Source organism: Ricinus communis, chromosome 8, assembly GCF_019578655.1.
Source record: "Ricinus communis isolate WT05 ecotype wild-type chromosome 8, ASM1957865v1, whole genome shotgun sequence".
NCBI classification, from domain to species: Eukaryota; Viridiplantae; Streptophyta; class Magnoliopsida; order Malpighiales; family Euphorbiaceae; genus Ricinus; species Ricinus communis.
Window position 1 is genome coordinate 10,709,136 of NC_063263.1, and position 22,429 is coordinate 10,731,564.

The window sequence follows — 22,429 nt, forward strand, 5'->3', positions numbered from 1 at the left end:
TAAATTATTGTAATATAATTTTTTATTTAATAGTTAATTGTTGTGATATTTGTTTACTGTATTATTATATTTACATTTTTATATATAATTACATATCTTAATGTTTTTATTTTATTATTATATTATAATTATTTTATTAATAATTCATTAATTTTAGCTTAAATTTTTATATTTTTTCGTTTTTTTCTTGTTAATTAATACTTGATTATTTTGAATATATTAATTTTTTCTCCATCTTTTGATTACTTGATATTTTTATATGCGCTGCTACGAAATCATTGGAGCTGGTATGGTAATTATTAATTATAATAATAAGAAAATAAAAATTAATGTTTAATCAATAATACGAAAACTTTTATCCCAAAAGAAAATTGAAAAAAAAAAAGTTAATATATTCAAGATAATAGCCTATTAACTCAAAAAAAAAAAATTGATAAAACTAATAAAATATTATACTTGAAAGACATGAAATTGCACCCGATCCATAATTTCTCATTAGCCTCATTATCAACCACATCCTTTGGTGGTAATTTAAAATTAATTATAGAAGAAGACTTCAGTCAACTAAAATAGTCTTATAAGGCATTATTGCTTCACTCTTGCTATATGTAGTTCATTCTCATCACTATACAGATATACATAAAAATAACATTTAATACGATGTGACATATAAATTAATTATATTTATATAGAAAATAAGGCATAAAACACATCCCGCTAATAAATTTATAATCTAATAAATATATAAACATCGGAATATAAAATTTTTAATATGCATAGTAAAATAAATAAAATTAAATATTCTAAATGCAAATAAAAAAAAATTCAGATATATATATAAAAAGAGAGTTTATCTAGAATATGCTGAGTAGGATTTTTACGGATGGAAAATCATGCAGCTACATATTCAAATTTCAAATTTGATATCACGGTTAAATTATATTTTTTCGGATTTTATTATAAGTATTTGACAGAAACGACGGATGCAGAAATATGGAAGTATTATAAGTATTTGTCAAGTTGGCATAGCCACTGCTTCAAGCCACTCTCTGTCCACAGGATTTGGATAATTATAAATGTACAAGCTGAGCAGTGTGACCTTTAGCACATATAAGTCCAATCCCATATCCGCATCTGTAAATGGACCGGTTTATGGTGAAGTGTTTCTTGTTGGGATTCATAGTTTCACTTCAAATGAATGGACACTTTGGTTGCTTTCAAGAAGAGAGGTTGGCTCTCTTAGATTTTAAAGCATCTGTCCTGTCTAATGAAGATTATAATGCAGACCTGCTTCTGCCTTCATGGACTACTACTGCTGTAGTTGGGAGCGACTCACGTGTGACTCCACCGGAGGTCACGTGATCATCCTTTGTCTTAATGAAACAAGGCCGAATTATGATGATATGAGTGGTTGGTACCTTAATATTTCTCTATCCCACCATTTTAAAGGAGCTTAGAAGCCTTAAGTTGTCATATAATGCAATTGCTGAATTCATCGACTATGAAGATATTATTATATTTTTTGGGTTTTTTTTTCTTTTTTGCAGTCACTTTAATTTATAGATACTCTGTTGTTTATATCCATAATAAATAAATAACAATGAAGCAGTAGATACCCTTTTCTTATTATTTTTTGACGTTCTGAGAATTTAATTCTAAATACAATTTGATGTCTCTAAGAATTTTCAGATTCCAAAAGTTTGTCTGAACTGAACAAGCTAGAGCATTTAGACTTGAGCTGGAAGTATCTTGACAAAGAAGTATTTAAGGTGTTGATGAATTCTCAGCCCTCAAATCTTTATTCCTGCAATCTAATGTTATCACAGGTTCACTATCTAACCCAGGTACGTGCATATGCAAATTTGGCGTTTTATTGCTTGGTTTCTGAGAAAATAGATTTTAACAAGATTCTTTTAATGGCAATATTAATTAATTGGCTGCAGATGAACCCTTTAATATTCAGCTAATTGATGCTTTATAATTCACCCATGTAACAGATCTTGCGGCACTGAGTAACTTGAAGGTACTTAATCTGAAGTTCAATCAGCTGAATGGAACTCTGCCAATTCATTGTAATTAATTCTTTTCATCAAGTTTCTATTCCAGTTAATCCTTTGCCATTTCTAAAGTATTTTGTATATTTCTTGTTAGATTTAGCCAGTTTCAGTAGCTTGGAGATTTTAGACTTGAGCTGGAATGAATTCACTGGCAGCATTTCGTCAAACATAGAGCATCTATCATCTCTCAAGGCTTTAACTCTGTCAAATAATTATCTCAATGGCTCTTGACCAACTCAAGGTAATATTCCATGGAAAAACTCTTTTTGAAGCTTTCTTCTTTCTTTCATGATGAAAATTTTGTTTCAGTGAAATGAGGGGAAAGAAAAGATTAGTGAAGCTGCTTAGAACTCAATTTCTCTTTCTGTTTTCAGGGTTATGTCAACTGCAGAAACTTGAAGAGCTAGATCTTAGTCAGAACTCATTCCTAGGGACTATTCCCCCATGCTTAAGCAATTTGACATCTCTTAGACTGTTAGATCTATCTGCAAACAAATTCTCAGGAAAAATTTCTTCATCTATGGTAGCAGGCCTAACATCACTCCAGTACATTGATCTCAGTCATAATCAATTTGAAGGTGTATTCTCCTTCAGCTCATTCTCTAATCATTCCAGACTTGAGGTGGTTCAGATTGTGAACGATAAAGACAACTTTGAAGTTGAAACTGAATATTTAAGTTGGAATTCGTTATTTCAATTAAAGGTCCTTCTACTACCTAACTGTAATTTGAACAAGTTCTCCAAAATTATTCCTACGTTCCTCTTTCAGCGGCATGAGTTGAGAGTTCTTAATCTTGCTCACAACAATTTGAAAGGAAGGATAGACTGGTTGCTCGGCAAAAATACTAGACTTGAATTTCTTTCTTTGAGGAATAATTCATTTGTAGGTCAGCTTCTTCTACCACCACTTCGCAGTGAAACAACCTGTGGATTGATATATCAGACAATCAGTTGTACGGGAAAATTCAACCGAACATAGGGAAGATATTTCCCAATGGAATTTATTTTAATTTTTCCAAAAACGCTTTCAAAGGTAGCATCCCGTCCTCAATTGGCGACATGCTTTACTTGGAGCAGCTGGACATGTCTTTCAACTTCTCAGGAGAAATACCTATAGAAGTGGTTGCTAATTTGGTCAGGTTGCAGACTCTGAAACTGTCAGGTAATGGATTTCATGGTCGAATATTTTCAGTAAATTTCAACCTGACATGGTTAGAGTTTTTGTACCTGGACAACAATCAGTTTACAGGATCTCTGTCGAATGTGATCTTGAGAAGCTCACAACTTGGCGTATTGGATATTAGCAACAATAACATTTCCGGTAGCATTTCAAAGTGGATAAGCAACATGACTTATTTGAGGACGTTTGCCATGCGAAGCAATAAACCTTCCGGAAGGTTTACTTCCCTGCGAGATTCCATTCAACTTCGACGTTTTAGACCTTTCTTACAACCATTTGACAGGATCAATACCTTCTTGCTTGAATGTGAAAACTTTATGGGGGTTGTATTTGCAAGGGAACAAGTTCACAGGTTCAATATCTCAACTCTTCGACGCTGGCTGTATTAGACATCAGTGAGAATCGCTTATCAATAAAAATCCCTGATTCAATAACTGCACTACCCAATTTAAATGTTCTTCTGTTGAAAGGAAATAAACTGAGTGGTGCAATTCCGAGTCAGTTATGCAAACTGAACAATATAGCCCTGATGGATCTGTCCAACAACTTTTTCTCTGCTTCCATAGCTCAATGCTTCTACAACATCACCTTTAACGAAGCATTGAATTACTATCCATTCATTTCTTCAAATTTTAGGAGAACATTTATGTCTATGTAAGCTTCCTGCTTGGGCAGTACACAGTTTATGATCCAAATGATGCCTATACATATGAAGATGGCGTGATCGGTTTTCTCACTGAAAGCAGGTCTCATTCATACAATGGTGGCATTCTTGATTTTAGGTCCGGATTGGATCTGTCTTCCAACAAACTCAGTGGAGAAATTACTTGCGAACTTGGAAAACTAAATTGGATAAACGCAGTAAACTTATCTCGAAATCACTTGACAGGCTCCATCCCGGGAACTTTATCAAACTCAAGTCAAATTGAGAGCTTGGATCTCTCTTACAACAGCTTGAGCGGAGCAATCCCGCAAGAACTAACAAATCTCCACTTCCTGAAGTTCTTCAGTGTGGCTTACAACAATTTATCAGGTAGCATTCCAGATATCAAGCCACAATTCACCATACTTGCAAGGAAATGATTCAAAATTTGCAGCATTATCTCATTGGATTACTCACTCTTCATAAGCTCTGCTGTTCTTTATTTTCGGTCAGTCAAACATTAATGGCTGACATGAATAATCAGCTATCATGTGCTGCTGCAAATGCATGTGCTTTAAGTTACTTCCTGTACTGATATATGCTAATAAAAATAATTGCTTGCTTGCAATTCATCTCCTTATTTCCTAACTGGTTCTCTGGTTTGTCAAGTTCAGAAATGCAGACTTAACTTACAATAATACAAAAAATTGCTCAATATCAATTTTCCTTTGGTTTTTCCAAAACCTGATAAATTTTGATATGGATGGTAAAAGTTTTTACTTTCTAGCCTCTACATAAAAGGTAGGGAGTTTCCAATGATTTCTGACATAAAAACTGTCACAATGAGAATGGCAGGAATTGATAATCGGGTTGCATTATGGCTCGTATAATAATTATATGTCCATTTGTCAGCCTCACGAGGTAGAATTGCCCTAAGCAGACTGTACACAGACCAGAAGCGTTCAGAAGAATATAAAATCTATTTAATGATAAACAACAAAGGCAGAATTATTAGCAGGCAAACAAAAAGAAGGATTCAGGAAAGAAAATTACTAAGACGACCAAGCAATCAAAAGAAGCAGAAGAATATATTAAAAGATGCATCAGTTCGTTGAGGCACAAAATATCAGCACATGAACAATCAATCCAAGATCAGCAATTATTATCATTGAACTCTATCTACATAGAACTAAACGTAAAAACTGGAAAAATTAAGCAAAGAAGAACTGAGTTAATCTACGAGAAGGGCGACTAAGGAAAACTAGAATGTGCTTCATATTGAAAGATCAGCCAAGCCAAAAGTTCTTTCAACAGCTTTGCACCAAGATTCCACCTTTTTCTTTCTCAGTTCTTCATCTAATTTCGGACAGAAGATGGTATCTGTCTTAGCCTTTTCTCCTGAAGCAAAAATCTCCTTCTCTGTCCAAATCCCAACAGCCAAACCAGCAGCATAGGCTGCTCCAAGAGCTGTTGTTTCTATATCAGCTGGCCTCACAACTGGGTGTCCCACCAAGTCTGCCTGCAAAATAATAATGAAAACAAGATATTGTTTCTAAATCGACATATTTAAGATAGAACTCCGAATCAGACTGATCAAACCGAAAAAAACAGAGAATGCAAACTGCAATTCAGCTTAAAAAAAATCCGATCAAACCGCTTATCATCTCAAAATGATTACAGCATTTGAAATGAAAGAATTCTCAATCCAGTCTAGCTCTTACCTTACCGTATTACAATTATGAATAATGCAAAAGTAATAGGAAATGATTTCTGTAACGAATAAAATACTATAAGAAAAAAATGCATCAAGCTCAAACCTGAATCTGCATCAAGAGGTTGTTAATAGTTGCACCACCATCTACTCTTAGCAGGAACTCCCTCTTAGTGTCCTTATGCTTTTCCTCTCTATCTTTGTGCATTGAATCCAATACATCTTTAACTTGGAAACACATGCTCTCAAGCACAGCTCGAGCAATGTGGGACTTATTAGTATACCTTGTGATCCCAATGCAGACCCCACGGGCATCATCACGCCACCATGGGGCAAACAGTCCATTAAAAGCAGGTACAAAATAAACACCACCAGTCGAGTCAACCTGCTTGGCAAGTTCCTCGATTTCACTTGCACTACTAATTAGCTCAAGGCCATCTCTAAGCCATTGAACTGCAGCTCCAGCAATAGCAATTGAACCCTCTAAAGCATAATTGGTAGGCGCTTTTGGACCAAGCTTATAAGCCAAAGTAGTTAAAAGCCCGTGCTTTGATGGAACTATGTGATCACCTGTGTTGAGAAGTATGAAAGCACCAGTCCCATAAGTGCTTTTGGCCTCATCTCTTTTGCATCCTTGTCCTACCATTGCAGCATGTTGGTCTCCAAGACACCCTGCAATCGGAATGCCAGTAACTGGCCACCCCTTTGCAATTTTTCCAATAACCTCAGAGTTGCTTATAATTTTGGGCAGAATTTCAGCAGGAATTCCCAAAGTATTCAATGTAGGTTTATCCCATTCAAGGGTTTTGATATTCATGAGCATGGTTCGAGATGCATTAGAAACATCAGTGACATGCAAGCCACCCTTCACTCCACCAGTTAAATTCCATATTAACCAAGAGTCTATAGTTCCAAACAGAGCATCCCCTTTCTTGATAGCCTCTTTAACAGCATCAACATTTTCCATCAACCACAGTATCTTCACTGCACTGAAATAAGTACTTAATGGCAGACCACAAGTCTCAATGAAATGAGTCCTTCCACCTGGTAATTCTTTCTCCAATTTCCTAGGAGTTGAAAAGAAAAATAAAGAAAGAGAAACAAAGAACGTCAAAACATGTATTTTCCAGTCACTGAAAATAATAATCAAACAGGACCAGTGAGAGTTCAAAGCCAATTTGGTGATAAATTAATAGAAAAAGAAATTACATACAAACATGAAAATAGTGGAATTCAAAATATTGTTAATAATCATAAGTAAAAGAAATTCGGAATCCAGTTCCTAATCAGAACTTGAGGGAAGAAGTGTCAATTAATGAGATAAATAAAGCAAATATGTATCTTTCTATATTCCCAAAAAAAGTAAAATTGAACATTGATTACACTGCAAATCCAGGAAAAGCCCAAATCATAAACATAGACAAAAATAACAAAACAACACAAAGTTGAGTATACTAATAATAGTCAACAACAGCAGGAAATAATTAACCAAAAAAGAAACATCCTTTTACTAAAGTTAAGCACCACAAGATTCCAGATCATCGTCCATTCTAAAAATATTATCAGAAAAACAGAAGACAAACAAATAAAGGAAAGAAAAAGCTACCTGCAAATAGAACTGGTACGAACATCCATCCAAACAATGGCATTATAAAGAGGAACACCAGTTGATTTGCTCCAAATAACAGTGGTCTCTCTCTGATTAGTTAGCCCAATAGCCTTCAATAAACCATCAACATTATGTCCATCAGCAGTAGCTTTATCCACTGCCTTGGCCATACACACCTTGACGCTCTCAAGTATCTCCATAGCATCATGCTCCACCCATCTACAGCACCAAACAACAAAATCCCACTTTGAAAAAGAAAAAAAGAAAAAAAAGAACCACCTATAACCATATACTATAATGTAACCATAAACACCAAAAGAATAAGAAGAAGGAGACTTCATAATTGAGAAAGAGATAAAAATAATACCCGGCTTGAGGGTAGAACTGGGTGAATTCAACCTGGTGAGATCCAATAGAGTTGGCATGGCGATTGTAGATTATGAATCTGGTGCTAGTTGTGCCTTGATCAATGGCTCCAATGAAAGCTGGTTCCTGTTTTGCCATTTTGTATTTTCTAATAGAAAAGTTTGTTTGACTTTTGGGTTATGAGAGAGAGAGAGAGAGTTTTTCAGAGAGAAACAGAGGAAAACGTACCTGTGGAGTGATGTGAAGAATGATGATGCTCATACGATGAAAACTAGGAGAGATTATAGCCTTGGGAAGGAAGACCAGATTTTATCCATTTTTATTCATTTCCTAGTTACTAATTATATTACCATTTCAATTATTATTATTATTATTACTATTAATTATTTTGTAAAATTTCCGAATTAAAGAAAAATTAATTACCCAAATGGATTATCCTATTTTATTATTATATTTTATCTTTTATCCACATGGATAATATTTGCTCAATCATCATATCATATGGATAAGTACTGATATTCATATTAATTATTCCTTAATTTGGTCATCAATGTCCTGTTTTTAAGAGAAGAAAAAAAGGGATCAGTGATCAATATCCTTAACTTAACATTTTTAATTGAACCAATATGTATTTAATTTAATAGTAAGATAAAATTGTTTTAACAATAATATTAGATTAAAGAAAGAAAAACCCATTAACTAATTATAAGGAAAACATGTTAATTTGATTCTTTACATTGTTAATTAAGATATTTTTGGTGGGAAACAATCATAGAACATTTTTGGACATTGCAAATGTTGGTCTAAATCAAGAAAAATTGTGAATGTGATTTACATAAATAAGCTCTTTCCAAATACATTAATATCCATAAATTAATAAGGGAAGCAAATTAAATTTTAGCTGTCAATGGCAAAATAAACTCTTTTCTTGTTAAAATATGATCCATAAAAAGAAACTTTCCTTCCAAATATATTATATAATATAATTTAGGGAAATAAGACAAAACCGTTCTTTTTAATTAATGCGTAATCATTCATATTTCTTGGTTTGCTAAAAACAGCCTTTGCTGACTAGACACACCTTTTGCCACTTGGAAGTTTATGATTCGACCAGACATGTTGACTTTGACAAAGACGCACCGCGAACTCGTGCATCTTCACGGGAGACCGCCGCGAGTAGTTAGTTCTTACTCGCTAAGATACTCGCGACGTGATTGAGAGATCTATATAGTATTACACGTGTGAGGTGGATATAGCGAGTAGATACAGAAAATGCGGATTGGATTGTTGAGGATCGTCCGATTATTGTGACAAAGTCAAATGGATGACGAGCATTCGGTAGGGCTGAAATGCACCGAAGAACTCCATGATTATGAGCCCATTTTGTAGCTGAATAAAAATTATATCTTTTCCTATATTTGATTGGTTTTTTTATTAATAATGCAATGAATTAGTTTGAGAGATGATAAAATTTGATCCCTATCATATTCCAATCTTTATCTCAATTGTTATAAAATAATACATAGAGAAAGAGAATTCAATATTATTAATTTTCATATTACTAATTAATAAGATATAAACTTAATTACAAAGATTTATAACATGGTTTTAATATTTACCATTTATTTGAATTAAACTATGTTTTTCTTCTTGTCATTATTTCCACTCTAAGTACCATTCTGAGAAACCTAAGGACACCATATATATATTATTTTCTTATCACATGGTATCTTTGTTTTTTCAGAAAATATCATATGGTATTTTTTAGTGTTTAGCCACATATTATATATTAAATAAACTGTTTTTTTCTTTTTTATGTTGGTAATGTCCTTATCCAAACAACAAATTAAAAAAGGGATGGATAGGAACAAACCCATTAAGGCATTTAAGTTGGTAACTGAAAAATCAAAGTTGGCTACCAACTTGGAAAAGGTAATAGCCATGGCATTAAATACTAGAGCATTTACTACTTGAATGATTTATTCAAAAAACAAGAAAAAAAAAAAAAAACCCTTGGATGATATGAAATCAAACTAGTATCTGTTTTCTCTTTCTTTATTCTTTAAATCTCTTTTTTTAAGAAATATTTATCATTATAAATAGTGGTAAATACAAGTCATCCTACCTAAACATTTTCTTGCGAAGAAAATCTTTTGAAGAAAAACCTAATACGATAATTTTTTTTAAAAATAAAAATTACAATTTATATATAAAATATAATTCTTTTGATATGTGTTAATTATTTTGACATATAGAAATTTTATCTTAACATGTACATTTATTTTTATATAAAATCTAAACTTATATCTATCTTTATGATTCTTTTATTAATTAACTGATAAATAAATTATGTTCATAATTAAAAAATAAACTTAAAATTCTAAAAAGTAACATTCTAATTATAGTTTTAATATTATTAACTAAAAAATTAATTTTCTAATTAGATTATAATTTTAATTTTAAGAAAATAATATTTTTTAATATATGTATAATATTATATTAACTAATAAATTAGTTTTCTAACCATATAATGATTTTTAACTTAAGATTAATTTTTATATTATTGTGCTAATAAAATTTTAAGATATTAAAATATTACAATTTTTAATTTTTTAATTTTACAAAATAATTAAAAATATTTAAATTAAATTAAATTTTATCTATAAATTTAATTTATATTATTATTTATAATTAAAATAATAACAGTCATATAACAGACGAATAAACAACTAGTTATAACAAATTTCTATTCAAAATTAAGATTTGAAGGTAAAAAGGTAAATTTGAGCTTAACATGAGTCCTAGATTGTGGTTATTTAATTTTAAAAATGAGTTTTGGTAGTATTAAAACCATGATTTTCAAAAAGCAACAAAATTAATGCTTTTCGAAACCTCAGTTTTGGAAAACATGGACAATAGGTTTATTTAATTACTATTCTACACTTAATATTATATAACCTATGTCACTACTCCATCCGTGACCCGTGACCAGCACTAGGGAATGGGTAGGCATAAGGCTACCGAATCCCGTAGTAAGTCTGACACTCACTAACTCAATCAAATCTCATATCAAATTTTACTATTATTAATACCACAATTTACAATAACATTAAATTTCACACAATTAAATCGGTCTGCCCGAAGAATTAGGTGAGACTCGAAACTCATAAAATTTACAACTGATTCATCTACTATTACTACTGCGGAAAATTTAACAATTTACCAATTTACATACCAAGTTAAATACATCACCCGATGATCAAGGAGTCGGGTTACTGAATAAGAGTCGCAGAAAGACTAACAGTCACGCATCTGAAAAAAAATAAATTGAGACTGTCAGTCTCTACAGTGAGTTAAAATCAAATAATCTAGAGACTATTGGAGTCTTCGCAGAGAATATGAATCATTCGGATCAGTATATCAAACCATGCACATAAATACAATACTATAATAATTAAGTAAATAAATAAAAATATATTTTTACTTTTACGGGACGAGTGGCTCAGTAGAATCCTAACCCCAAATTTTAGTAGCCTTTCGGCTCTCTTAATCCAACAGGTCTAGCGCCCAGAGAGTAAAACTCGACCAGGGTCCTTACCTCCAACCTGAACACTTGATTCCAACCAAGCCGGCGCTCAGAGAGCATCACTCGATCAGGGACATTACCTCCGGCTTGAACACTTGATTCAAACCAAGCCGGCGCCCAGAGAGCATAGCTCGACCAGGGACCTTACCTCCGGGAATTTACTTAAATCAGCCCAGAGAGCCATGCTCGACCAGGGCAAAACTCGTCATAATCTTATTACATGTCCATGATCATTACCGGTCCACATGCGGTCCTGATGTAACCCATCAGGCGGCATGTTCTACAAGCCACATTTTCCAAATCACAATCATCACATTTAATAAATATCATTATCTAATGAAATCATTCAACACATATCGAAGTAAAGATTAAAGATTTAGGGTAAAGCAACGTGCAATTAGTGAGAAAAAAATAATAACGTTTGTATTATTATAACATTACTAATAATAATATTTATATTATTTTCAATAATTAAAAATCAAGTGAAATTATTTACGTTGCGATACTAATAATCATGTTGAGCATAAACTTCTAAAATAGCATATTAAATTCAGGTTTAGCAATAGTGCAACGATTAAGTGACTTTAACTCACAGATTTGGCGACCTCCTAACTCTGCTCTGGTGCTTCAGTTGGAGCGAGCCGAACAGACAGATCATCTAATCACGGAAAATAATTTATCAAAATGCTGAATAATTACAATTGACCCTAGGTCTAGATTCCTAGTACTGACTGTTTAAGAATCTCGACTCGAGTAAATTCTACCAAAAATTCGGCAAAATTCCCCCCTACAACACGAACATTTATCCTCCGTAAAACGGGTCCAGGACCTGCTAGAGAAACACTTCAAATATCCAACAATCCAAACAACGGGAGTTGGGTCCCCAAACTTCACTATTTTCCCGACTCCGCTACGTAGCACAAAACACGAGGCAGGCAACCTGACAGACAATTATTTTTGACTCACAGATATCATCAAAATACTCAACACAAAACAATAAGCACAATTTAAATCAAAGAATTTTCAAAATTACGGGCTAGAGAAAAATTACCGAGATGTTTGATCGCTTGGTCGACTCGCCTCCAGCCACCGGAGTCCGATCGACGATCCGAACTCACCATCGAACTCGAAACAACGCGCTGATGATGATCCCCACTTTCGATTTTCCGATCCAACATCTGATCATCCGGAGAGATTTACGAACAATCTCGACCGTCAATTCGCAAATGGAGCCCGATCACCACGAAATCGGTGCCATTGCAAAGCTTGAGCTGAGGAGAGTCGGGATATATCCTTCGATCATCCATCCTCCACCGCAGCTCGCTGGAAAATCCTAAAAACGTCGGCTGCCTCCATTTTCTCTCTCCACCGCGAACCTTCATTTTCGGCCACCATTGTCGACACCGCCGCCGCCAAAACAAAACCAAGGCCGAGAGGAGTCGATCGCCACCAAGATCAGCGACCACCGACGCCGAAAGCGCCTGCGCGGCGGCAAGGAAGCTTTGGCCATCTTCCTCCTCGCGTGTTGGTCATGGCCCCGGCCGGCCAAGCTCCTTCCTTCGTGCGCTTCTCTCTCCCCCGACATCTCACTTCCTTTTTCTTCTTCTTCCCCGATTCCTTTCCTTTCAATATCGACATTTGACCCCTGAACTTTTATTTTTACAATTTGGTCCCTCAACTTTTTAATTACTTACAATTTCATCCAGCAGAGTTCCAATTTAACCCTAAACTTTCTTTTTAGCCTTTCAAGCCCTTAACTAATTAATTTGGGCCAAATTAGAATTATGAAAAATATATAATTACATATATACCCCTGGCCGACATTATTATTTACAAAAATACCAAACTTACAAATTTCCATTAAAATCCTAATTTAATAAAATTATACCTTTTAATCCTCATCCAAAAATAAATTTTCAATTTAGTACTAACATAAAATTCATTTAAATAATCAATTTGCTAAATATTTTTCAACTTAAAATTTAATACCACTAGTTAATTAAAATACCAATTTCTCCAAAATTCTTTTATAAAAACATCCTTTACAATTTCTCTACAATTTTCCAATATATAATTTTATTTATATAAATATGCATTTGGAAAAAATTTGAATAACTAAAATATAATTATTTCTCAAATAATTTACTTAATTAATTTCTTAAAAATTCAAACTAATAGGATATAGAAAGAATGACTCATTTATTAGTTTAATATTAAAATTCAAAATTTGTATTTAAATTATTCCGACTAGATCAAATAAAAATTAAATTAAATTAATTTAAATAATACTCATTATTAAATATATAAAAATTTCGAGTATTACCCTAAAATTTAATAGTTATAAAAATAATTAAAAATTCATAATAGGTATATTGTAAATTATTGTTGTTATGTAATCACTGATTCTTTTTATTGTATTTAGCTATTATTTTATTTTAATCAGTATTTAATAATATCATTTTATTTATTTGTGCTAATATATAATTACTGATAATTTTATAATTTAAATTTTTAGTTTAAAGTATCTTATTTTAATTACAAATATATTATATTATAAGAAAATAATTGTATTTAGCTATATTTTACTTTAATAAGTATTTAATATAACTATTTTACTTTAATAACTTTAAATTTAATAAAAAAAATTATAGATATATATAGTAAATTAGTGATATGATATAATTACTAATTTTTAATTCTATTCAGCTATCATATAATCAAAATAATCGAAAAGGACTTAGCTAAAAAAAAAAATCTTAGCTATAAAATAAGAGTAATTATTTTATATAATTAAGAATTCATTTATTGTTTATAATTATTAAGTTTCTTAACTAAAATCCGTATTCAAGCTAGTAACATGTTACTTTCAGCCTGATTTAAAAAAAAAAAAAGTTCTTGTGAAATAGAAGAAGTAAAACTAAAAGTTGATTCCACTATCTTCTCGTAAAAATAAATAATAAGTATATTTAACTAATAAATATAACAAGAGAATTTTGCAAGACAACATCAAGATCTTTGTTATCAATCTTATGATACATTATGGGGATAAAGGAGCATGATTATCATCAAGAGTTTCCATGAAATTTTTATATTTCAAAACAGAAGCCAAGTTAGGCCTAAAGTCTTCATGTGCTCCAATTCAACTTCTTTGGTCTTTTTAAGCCCAATTAGATTTATTCAAGTCTAATAAACTGAATTAGATTAATGAGCCATGAACTTAAAAATCCAATTCTTCAAGCCTTGATGTGTCCTTAGCCCAAATGTCTTAGACAAGCTTATTGTAATTTGAGTCGAAGTAGGACTTCTAGTTGAATTAGGATTCCTTTTGTTGCTTAAACTCCTAATATCATCAAGACTCCTTGTAGAATTTGGATTCCTAGTGGAGTCAGGACTCCTTATTGGATTAGGATTCCTTGAGCTAGTAGGATTTGCATCATTAAGACTCCTTGTTACAGTAGGACTCATTGTGCTAGTTTGGTTCATATCATTGTGCCTGTGCATGCTGGTCATATTTTTCTTGGGAGACCATGGCAATTGGATAAGAGGGCGATGCATGATGGGTACCTCAATAGGTATTCATTTACCAAGGCTAGGAGAAAGACTACTTACACCACTTTTGGCAAAAGAAGTGTACGAGGACTAATGTAAAATGGATAGAATGAGAGTAGAGGCCGAAAACAAAGAGATGGAAAATAAAAAGAGTGTTTTAAAGAGTGAAAGTAATAAGATTGAGTGTAAAGAAAAAGTAGAGATGACATGGAACCTCAATGAATAAGCTTGAGAACCCCTTTTGAGTTAAGAACCTCCAACACATTAACAAGGAAACCCCAAGAACCAATTCGGTTCAACCGCTAAGAAAGTTTAGAAAACAGATTACTTAGAAAGATGATCAAGAGTTAGAATTTAGAAAACTTGTTCCTAAATACCAATTTCGAAGCACTCCATAATAAGATGATCAATCTACTTGAATGTTTCTTAAGCATCCATTCTACATAAGAACACAAAAACAAAGTAAACAAGCTTTTAGGTTTAATAACCAATTATCATTCAAATTCAACTTTTTAATTCATTACATCAAAATTCGTACTAGCATCATATAGGCCTTAAAAAATCTAAGTTTTAACTAATAAAGACTTATATCTCATCTAGAATAAAGATAACCTTCCTAACTAAAAGAGATCACTTAAACATAGTTCTAATTGGGTTAAAATACATGTGTGGCCGCACATAATAAGCCAGAAAACCCTAATTTACATAAGTCATATAGATGGGCCTCAGAACATAAGCCAAGTTAGGGCCAAAGTCTTCATATTCTCCAATTCAGCTTCTTTGGTCTTTTTAAGCCCAATTATTTTTATTAAAGCCGAATAAACTGAATTAGATTAATGATCCTTGAACTTAAATCCAATTCTTCGAGCCCTGATGTGTCCTTAGCCCAAATATCTTGGATAAGCTTATTATCTTGCAATTTGAATCAAACTAGGACTTTTAGTTAAATTTGGATCCCTAATTGAATTAGGATACCTTTTGTTGCTTGAATAATATCATCAAGACTCCTTGCAGGATTATGATTCCTAGTTGAGTCGGGAATCCTTATTGGATTAGGATTCCTTAAGCTAGTAGGATTTGCATTATCAAGACTCTCTTGTTGGAGTAGGATTTATTGTGCTAGTTTGGTTCGTATCATCTCCCCTTTCTTTGAAAAGATTCATCCTTAATCTTCCCCAAACATTGTGATAGAAGCAAATATGTTATCTCCAAGAACAATACTAACTCATTATCAACTTACAAATCTTTCACAAAAGTTGTTAGAGGGACTTTAGAATAAATAATACTTTTAATGCCAATAAACTCAACATGTTCAATTGGCTCAATGGCATCAAGCAAAACATCTTCATTCTTCACCATCTCAACTTTTTCTTCATCTTCAACAATGATCTCTTCATCTTGGGTTTCAATCAAAAGTTACAAATTATTATCTTTTTCACCATCTTCATTCATCATGCCTTTAGAATCTTCATTGACTTATTCCTCTAGAGCATAAATCTTTTTGTTTTCACTCTCCAAAGCACTATTTTTATTTTCACTCTCTAAAGCACTTTTTTTGTTTTCCATCTCTTTCTTTTCCGCCTCTACTCTCATTCTTTCCATTTTGCATTAGGCTTCATACACTTCTTTTGCTGAAAGTGGTGCAAGTATAGTCTTTCTTCCATCCTTGCTAAATGAATACCTATTGAGGTACCCATTATTCATCGCCCTCCTATCAAATTGCTATAGTCTTCCAAGAAAACTATCACTAGCATGCATAAGTACTACATCACACAACACCTCATCATGATATTTACTAATAAAAAAAAAACTATTATACTGCTATTGTTATATAAAACAATAATCTTACACTTATATTTAAATATTTCGCATCTACTAAATAGTATTTTCTTTGCTTTAAAAGCATAATAAAATTTTATACATTGAAAAAAGAAAATCTAATTTGCACCTTGAGAAGGTTCTCAAAATTTGTAAAATAAAAATAACAATAATAATTATTATTAATTATCATTATAATAATTATTATTATTTAGATATGTTTTAATGAAGCAGTGGGACTTGGATGGATGCTACATTTTATATTATTATAACGTTTCTATGCATAAATATTTATTCAACCAAAATTATCTTCCCATTTTCCATCTTATTTTTTTTAATGTAAAAAGGTATCTCATGTTGAAAGAAAATTCCGTTGGTGAGTAGGCAACTTTAAAAGGCGATCTCACATTTTGTGTTTACATAGTAAGGAAGTCGTTATAATGGAATATGAACATTCCCTCATCCTTATTGGCCGCCGTATATACTTTGAAAAGCTTCCCTTAGTTCCTGTGTGGATCCTGTGATACTACAAAAGCAAATTATTATTCTAGACTATATTTTGAAAGTAAAATATTTTATATCAATTAATATCTAAAGCTATAATTAATTTTTTATAAAATAATTTAGAAAAAATTTCATTAAATTATCTTATTTTTTAATATATTTTTACTTTAAAGTATATAGTTTATTTTTTTTATCCTTTAGTACTTTGTAAATATGTTCGACAACAAATAGCGGTCAAATTGTATAACATCGTTAGGAGATTCTAACATGGTATATAATAGTGACTATTTTTTCAACTACCATATTAACGTTTGCTAACGGTATAATGCAATTCGGCCGTTATTTACTAATTGTCGTATTCATAAGATATCAAAGTGATAAAAAGCAAATCATAAAGCTTAAAACGAAAATGCATTAAACTATAAGATAATATACTGAAATTCTCTCAATAATTTATTGGTCTTTCTCATAAAGATGGATCCATTTATTTTAATATTCTATTTCCTTTTTTTCAGTTGAAATGGACTGAAATATAAATTTATAATTTTACAATCTTAAAAAGATAATAATAATAACTTCCACTAGCACCAAGTCAAAGCTTATTGATAATATATCTTTAGGACATTTACACATCTATAGGAAAGCGCACCTAAAACTTTTTTTATTTTTTAATTTATATGGTTCTTTTAACTGTATTGTAATATCATTGTCATATTTTATTGGTATTTTTTAAATATATTTTTATTATCATTAAATTTATTTTTAAATTTATTTTTAAAGATATTTTAAACTTCATTTGGTATTATTATGGTGTATTTTTGAAATACACATCTTCGTGTCGTCAAAATATACTAATTGCTATAAGAAAAATATATAATATTATTCAATTGACGACACCAAACATAAAAATATAAAATAAAAATGATAAATATACCTCATTTGGCTGACTTCACAATAATATTAATTAAAATCATATCTCATTAGTATTTTATAGATATACTTTTAGTACCTTTATTCAGACTAAATTAAAAAAAATAAATTCATAATAATACAAAGCTAAAATTAAAAAATTAGTATCTTTTAAGTATATTTTTAATATTTTTTTCTAATAAAATTATGAAAAAATAAAATGATTTAAATAAAAAATCGAATTTATAAAATATGAACTAATATTATTATCCTTTTAATATCTCATAAGTATATTTTTAATATTTTTTTCTTTAATATTTTATAGGGATAGTTTTAGTATCTTTTCCTGAAAAATTTTAAAAAATAAAAAAGATATAAAAAAAATTTGAAGTCACAATAATATAAATTTTTTTAAAAAACATATCATTATGGTATCTTATAGATATACTTTTAATATTTTTCTAAATAAAATACTGAAAAGAATATAGTATAAAAAATTTCTTTAAAAAAAAAAAACCATAAAAAATATTCTTTTAATCGTAAAAAGATTTCCTTTTTTTCTTTAAATGTATTGCACGGCGAAAATTCTTCTACATTTTACCCCTAATGAGATCCCACAGCATAAACCATAGAGAATTGTGGGCTGACAAATGTTTATATGCCCAAGGCCCACTTTTATATTTACACTCATTTATCATATTCTTGACCTTAGAAAAATTCGATCTTTCCAAGTGTATAGCAAACTTGGGCCTTAACGCTAGACATCCTTTTGTAACTAGTATCTATATTTAGTTTAATTTTGTAACTAACATCTAGAATTAATTTAATTAATTCAGATCGTGTTAACTTTTATAGATGGTAAAATATTATTTTAAATATTATTTTAAAATTTTTAATATAGTTATATATCTAATATTCAAATTCGAAATTTTAATTAAATTAGAGGTATTTATTATCTCTGATAATTTTACTATAACATCTTCAATATGTTTATCCATGTCGAAATATAAGTATAAGATGACAAGGATGTAACTTTAAAAGCAATGAAAAAAATGTGCATATTTTATTTGTTGGGTTCAGTCATAATCACTCAATTAGTGTACATCTAATCTAATTTTTCAAAAGTAAGCATAATCTTTTTTTATCGTGACAACATGAAACTCAAGGTAAGAGCTGCCCAAATAAGCCTCCCCCACTAGTACACATTGATTTAAGTGCTTGATTATTTATGCCATTACATTTTTGAATTTCTTGATTAGTGATGAAATCAAATTCGTCTCTTCTAAGAACTCTAAAATATCTAAAGCCACATGACTCGATGTGTGAATATGCTTTTACAGTTTCTTATATGCACCCACAACTAAGGTAAATGACAAATTGAGTAGGCCTTGGATAAGCCTATGGAAGAAAAATGGGTACCTTGTATATTGTTGAGACATTCAATTTCATTTTGGTACTCATTCATAATTCTACACTTATATGCATCAGCAATTAGAAAATATATCAAAATCTCCTTCACCAAAATATCTACAACAGTATTAGAACTTTAAACCCAATTAAGTTCTCATTAAAAAAAAAAAAAACTAAAATACCTTTTTTAAAAAAATTTAATCTGATTTAAACTCAAATATTTACTCCTAAAACAATCTTAATTTAAATTAATGAATTTCAATTTGTGTATTTTAAAAGAAGAATAGTACTTGAGATTGTTGTTGTGTCAAAATGGGCACTTTAGGATTTTTAAAAATTCTACATTTTAATTTCTTAAATATTTATAAACTGCTTTTTTTAAAATCTGTTTTAAAGAAAAATATCAATTTATCTCTCTCTTTTTTTTTCCAAAAATTCTAAATAAAATAATATTTAAATTGAATAGAAAAAAAATGCTTTTATAATATTAATGTCAGACGACCTCTTAATAAAATTTTGACTATTTACTCCAATTTATATTTTTGTTATACAATAAATGTCATACAAGCTGACTTTTTTTCTTTAAAAAAAAAAGGCTTTCTATATCTAATATTTAGAATATCTTAAAAATTATGGTTATAGTTAATATTGAGTAGAAAATAATATTAAAAAAGTTAATTTTGTCAACCTATTTAACAAACCCATCTCTTAAAAGGGACTTTTATGCTAATCTGATGGCATCATTTATTGTTAATATGTTGAGTTTTTGTCACTTTAGGCTTTCTTTAATTCTTGTTTATGTTTCAAGAAAAATGAAAATCTCTCTTATTTAATTAGCCATGGCTGAGTCAATGTTTAGGTGTAAAGCAATGCAAAACCTTGATTTCTACTCAAAGCCTCACTCAAAACAATATCATGACATCTTATTAAATTTTCAAGTTTATTACAAAATTTAAATATTTTTACCAATTAAATACATCATTAGTTTTGAAATCAAAAACAGTCTTAACAATGAGTAGACTGACAGCATGAATTGAGGAAAAATACGAAAACAAAAGCAAGTTCTTAGTACTACTTTTTTTAACTATTTCTAACAATGTTTGGACGAGTAAAAATAATAATTATAATATCAAAAGTTGATTAAATTTCTTTTAAAGACTGAATTAATGATATTTTGTGATGGAATTAGAATTAAATTCGAAGTAAATGAATAATCATATAATTTTTTTTATTCTTTTTATTTCTCTTTTCATATATATATGGGTTCAAATATTTAGCAATAGAAATTAAGGTTTAGATTTCAATTTTTTTTTTTCAAGTGCAGATTTATTTAGAATAATTTGTATTTAAATTTACTAGCAATGTTAATTTAGTAGTTGTAGCCAATTTATTTAGAATTAATTATTTGTGATTTCACCACTGCTATTAGTTACCAATTTATTTTCATCTAAAATTAGTAATGTCAATTTTATAAAATTTTAAAAAAATTAAAAAAAAAAATCTCACAATTCGATTTTCTTTTCAATTATAACTAACTCCGATAAGTCTTGAATGATTTAACAAAACTAAATAATTTTATACTTCGTCATCTATTTTATAATACTAATTTTACAGCGACCGGTTTTATTTAAAATTTAATTACTAAAATTCTTAATGGTATTAAATATCATAGAATTTGTTGTATTAATAGATTGCATCGTATAATTTTTATATAAAAAACGTAAACGCTAGTATTAAATATTGTAATTTTTTTTTAAATATTTAATTTTAACCTAAGAAGCCAATACGATGACCATAAAATATCTGGTAATGTAATGCTTCACATAGCCAGACAACAAACTTTGGTAGATCTGGAATTATAATAAACAAATGAAAGGGAAAATAAAGTTAAATTACATTGTCAAAATCTTTCAATTATTTTAATGACTACTGTAATGTGGGAACCATAAATTAATATAAAAGATGTTTCTAGCTATTACATTAAATAATTGCTGTGATCTGCAGACAGATCAAAAGATATGTGAAGTGGAGGAAATTAATTAATTTATCTTTCTATATAATAAAAGACTGCCTGCCTCTATGACCGACACACAAACGTTGTACCTCCAAATCTGATAATTGCTATATTGTTTTAATTATTTAATAATATCTTTTTCTTTTTTTTATAGATTTTTGGGGTGAAAATAAAAACGAATAGATTTATCATAAAAAATTAGTAAATAATGTATTGATGAAGTTTCCTTGCCAAAACAAAGTTTATTTTAAATTAACAAGGAATTTGTTTTGATTGGAAAGCATATGGTACCTTAGGATTCTTCTTATAAGAAAGAAAACAGAGACTGAAATTGGCAATCATGTGTCATTGTACTTTAAAAAGAAAATTGAAAAAAAAAATCCCTCATCATTAACCCTCTCTTTTTCTCTAATTCTGAAGTTTCTTGATGCCTTAACAATGCCCCCACTGGCCCTTCTTCCTGCTGCATCAGCACCTATTTTATACCCAAAAAGAAAATAACAAAAAAAAAAAAAAAAAAAGAAAAAAGAAAAAAAAAAAAAGGAAAACCCTGCATCCTTTTTGTGCAACCTTTTGGGATTGAAAGAATTGAAGGTTTTTACAGTGTTTACTGCTGCATCTGTCGTGTAATGATTTTTTCTTCTGAAAAGGGGAGTTGTTTTTGGGGGCATCTCCTCCTCCTCCTCCTCCCTTGCAGCTTCCGCGTCTTGGGTCCAATAATCACATTCACATGAGCTTTTGATGTTCCTTACGCGAGCATAAGAGTAAAAAAGAATAAGGTAATCACGAATAAGTGATTCTCAAACTATTTCCATTTAAATTAAATCAATGCCAAAAGTATTGAAATTTCTAATTGCATGCAATATATATATATATATATATAACCACATGTTTATTAAGAGATGACATAGAGTTGTTTATCAGCTTAAATATTTTGCTCAAATTTCTTACATTTCCTTTTTAATTTTGGGCCGAGTTTAAACCTAAAAAAATATTTAATTATTTTTTGAGAAGATTTTATTGTTGGTCCAATACGTTCAATATGTTCAAAAAATAACATATAATTTTCTTTC

General features: G+C 30.2%; 1 protein-coding gene and 1 long non-coding RNA gene across 5 annotated transcripts; one reads left to right on the forward strand and one right to left on the reverse strand.

Annotated features, from left to right (window-relative positions):
* The first annotated feature begins 1,074 nt into the window (after positions 1-1,074).
* On the forward strand, positions 1,075-4,508 carry LOC107261149. Of its 3 annotated transcripts, none has more exons than XR_007217032.1 (5): positions 1,075-1,410; positions 1,681-1,844; positions 1,998-2,072; positions 2,152-2,298; positions 2,432-4,508. It is a non-coding gene; the product is annotated as an uncharacterized LOC107261149 (long non-coding RNA). The 3 variants fall into 3 exon arrangements; XR_007217033.1 differs by having other exon boundaries at positions 1,690-1,844; XR_001535108.3 differs by having other exon boundaries at positions 1,082-1,844.
* Positions 4,509-4,947: 439 nt separating this feature from the next.
* On the reverse strand, positions 4,948-7,906 carry LOC8282701 (glycerol kinase). Of its 2 annotated transcripts, XM_025157064.2 has the most exons (5): positions 7,795-7,906; positions 7,568-7,714; positions 7,198-7,419; positions 5,698-6,658; positions 4,948-5,399 (listed from the first exon to the last, which is right to left on the reverse strand). In XM_025157064.2, exons 2-5 carry the CDS (start codon positions 7,702-7,704, stop codon positions 5,154-5,156), a joined length of 1,566 nt encoding a protein of 521 aa, XP_025012832.2. In that variant the 5' UTR covers positions 7,705-7,714; positions 7,795-7,906; the 3' UTR covers positions 4,948-5,153. The 2 variants fall into 2 exon arrangements, with proteins under 2 accessions (XP_025012832.2, XP_002517681.2); XM_002517635.4 differs by having other exon boundaries at positions 7,568-7,874.
* Between the last annotated feature and the right edge of the window lie 14,523 nt (positions 7,907-22,429).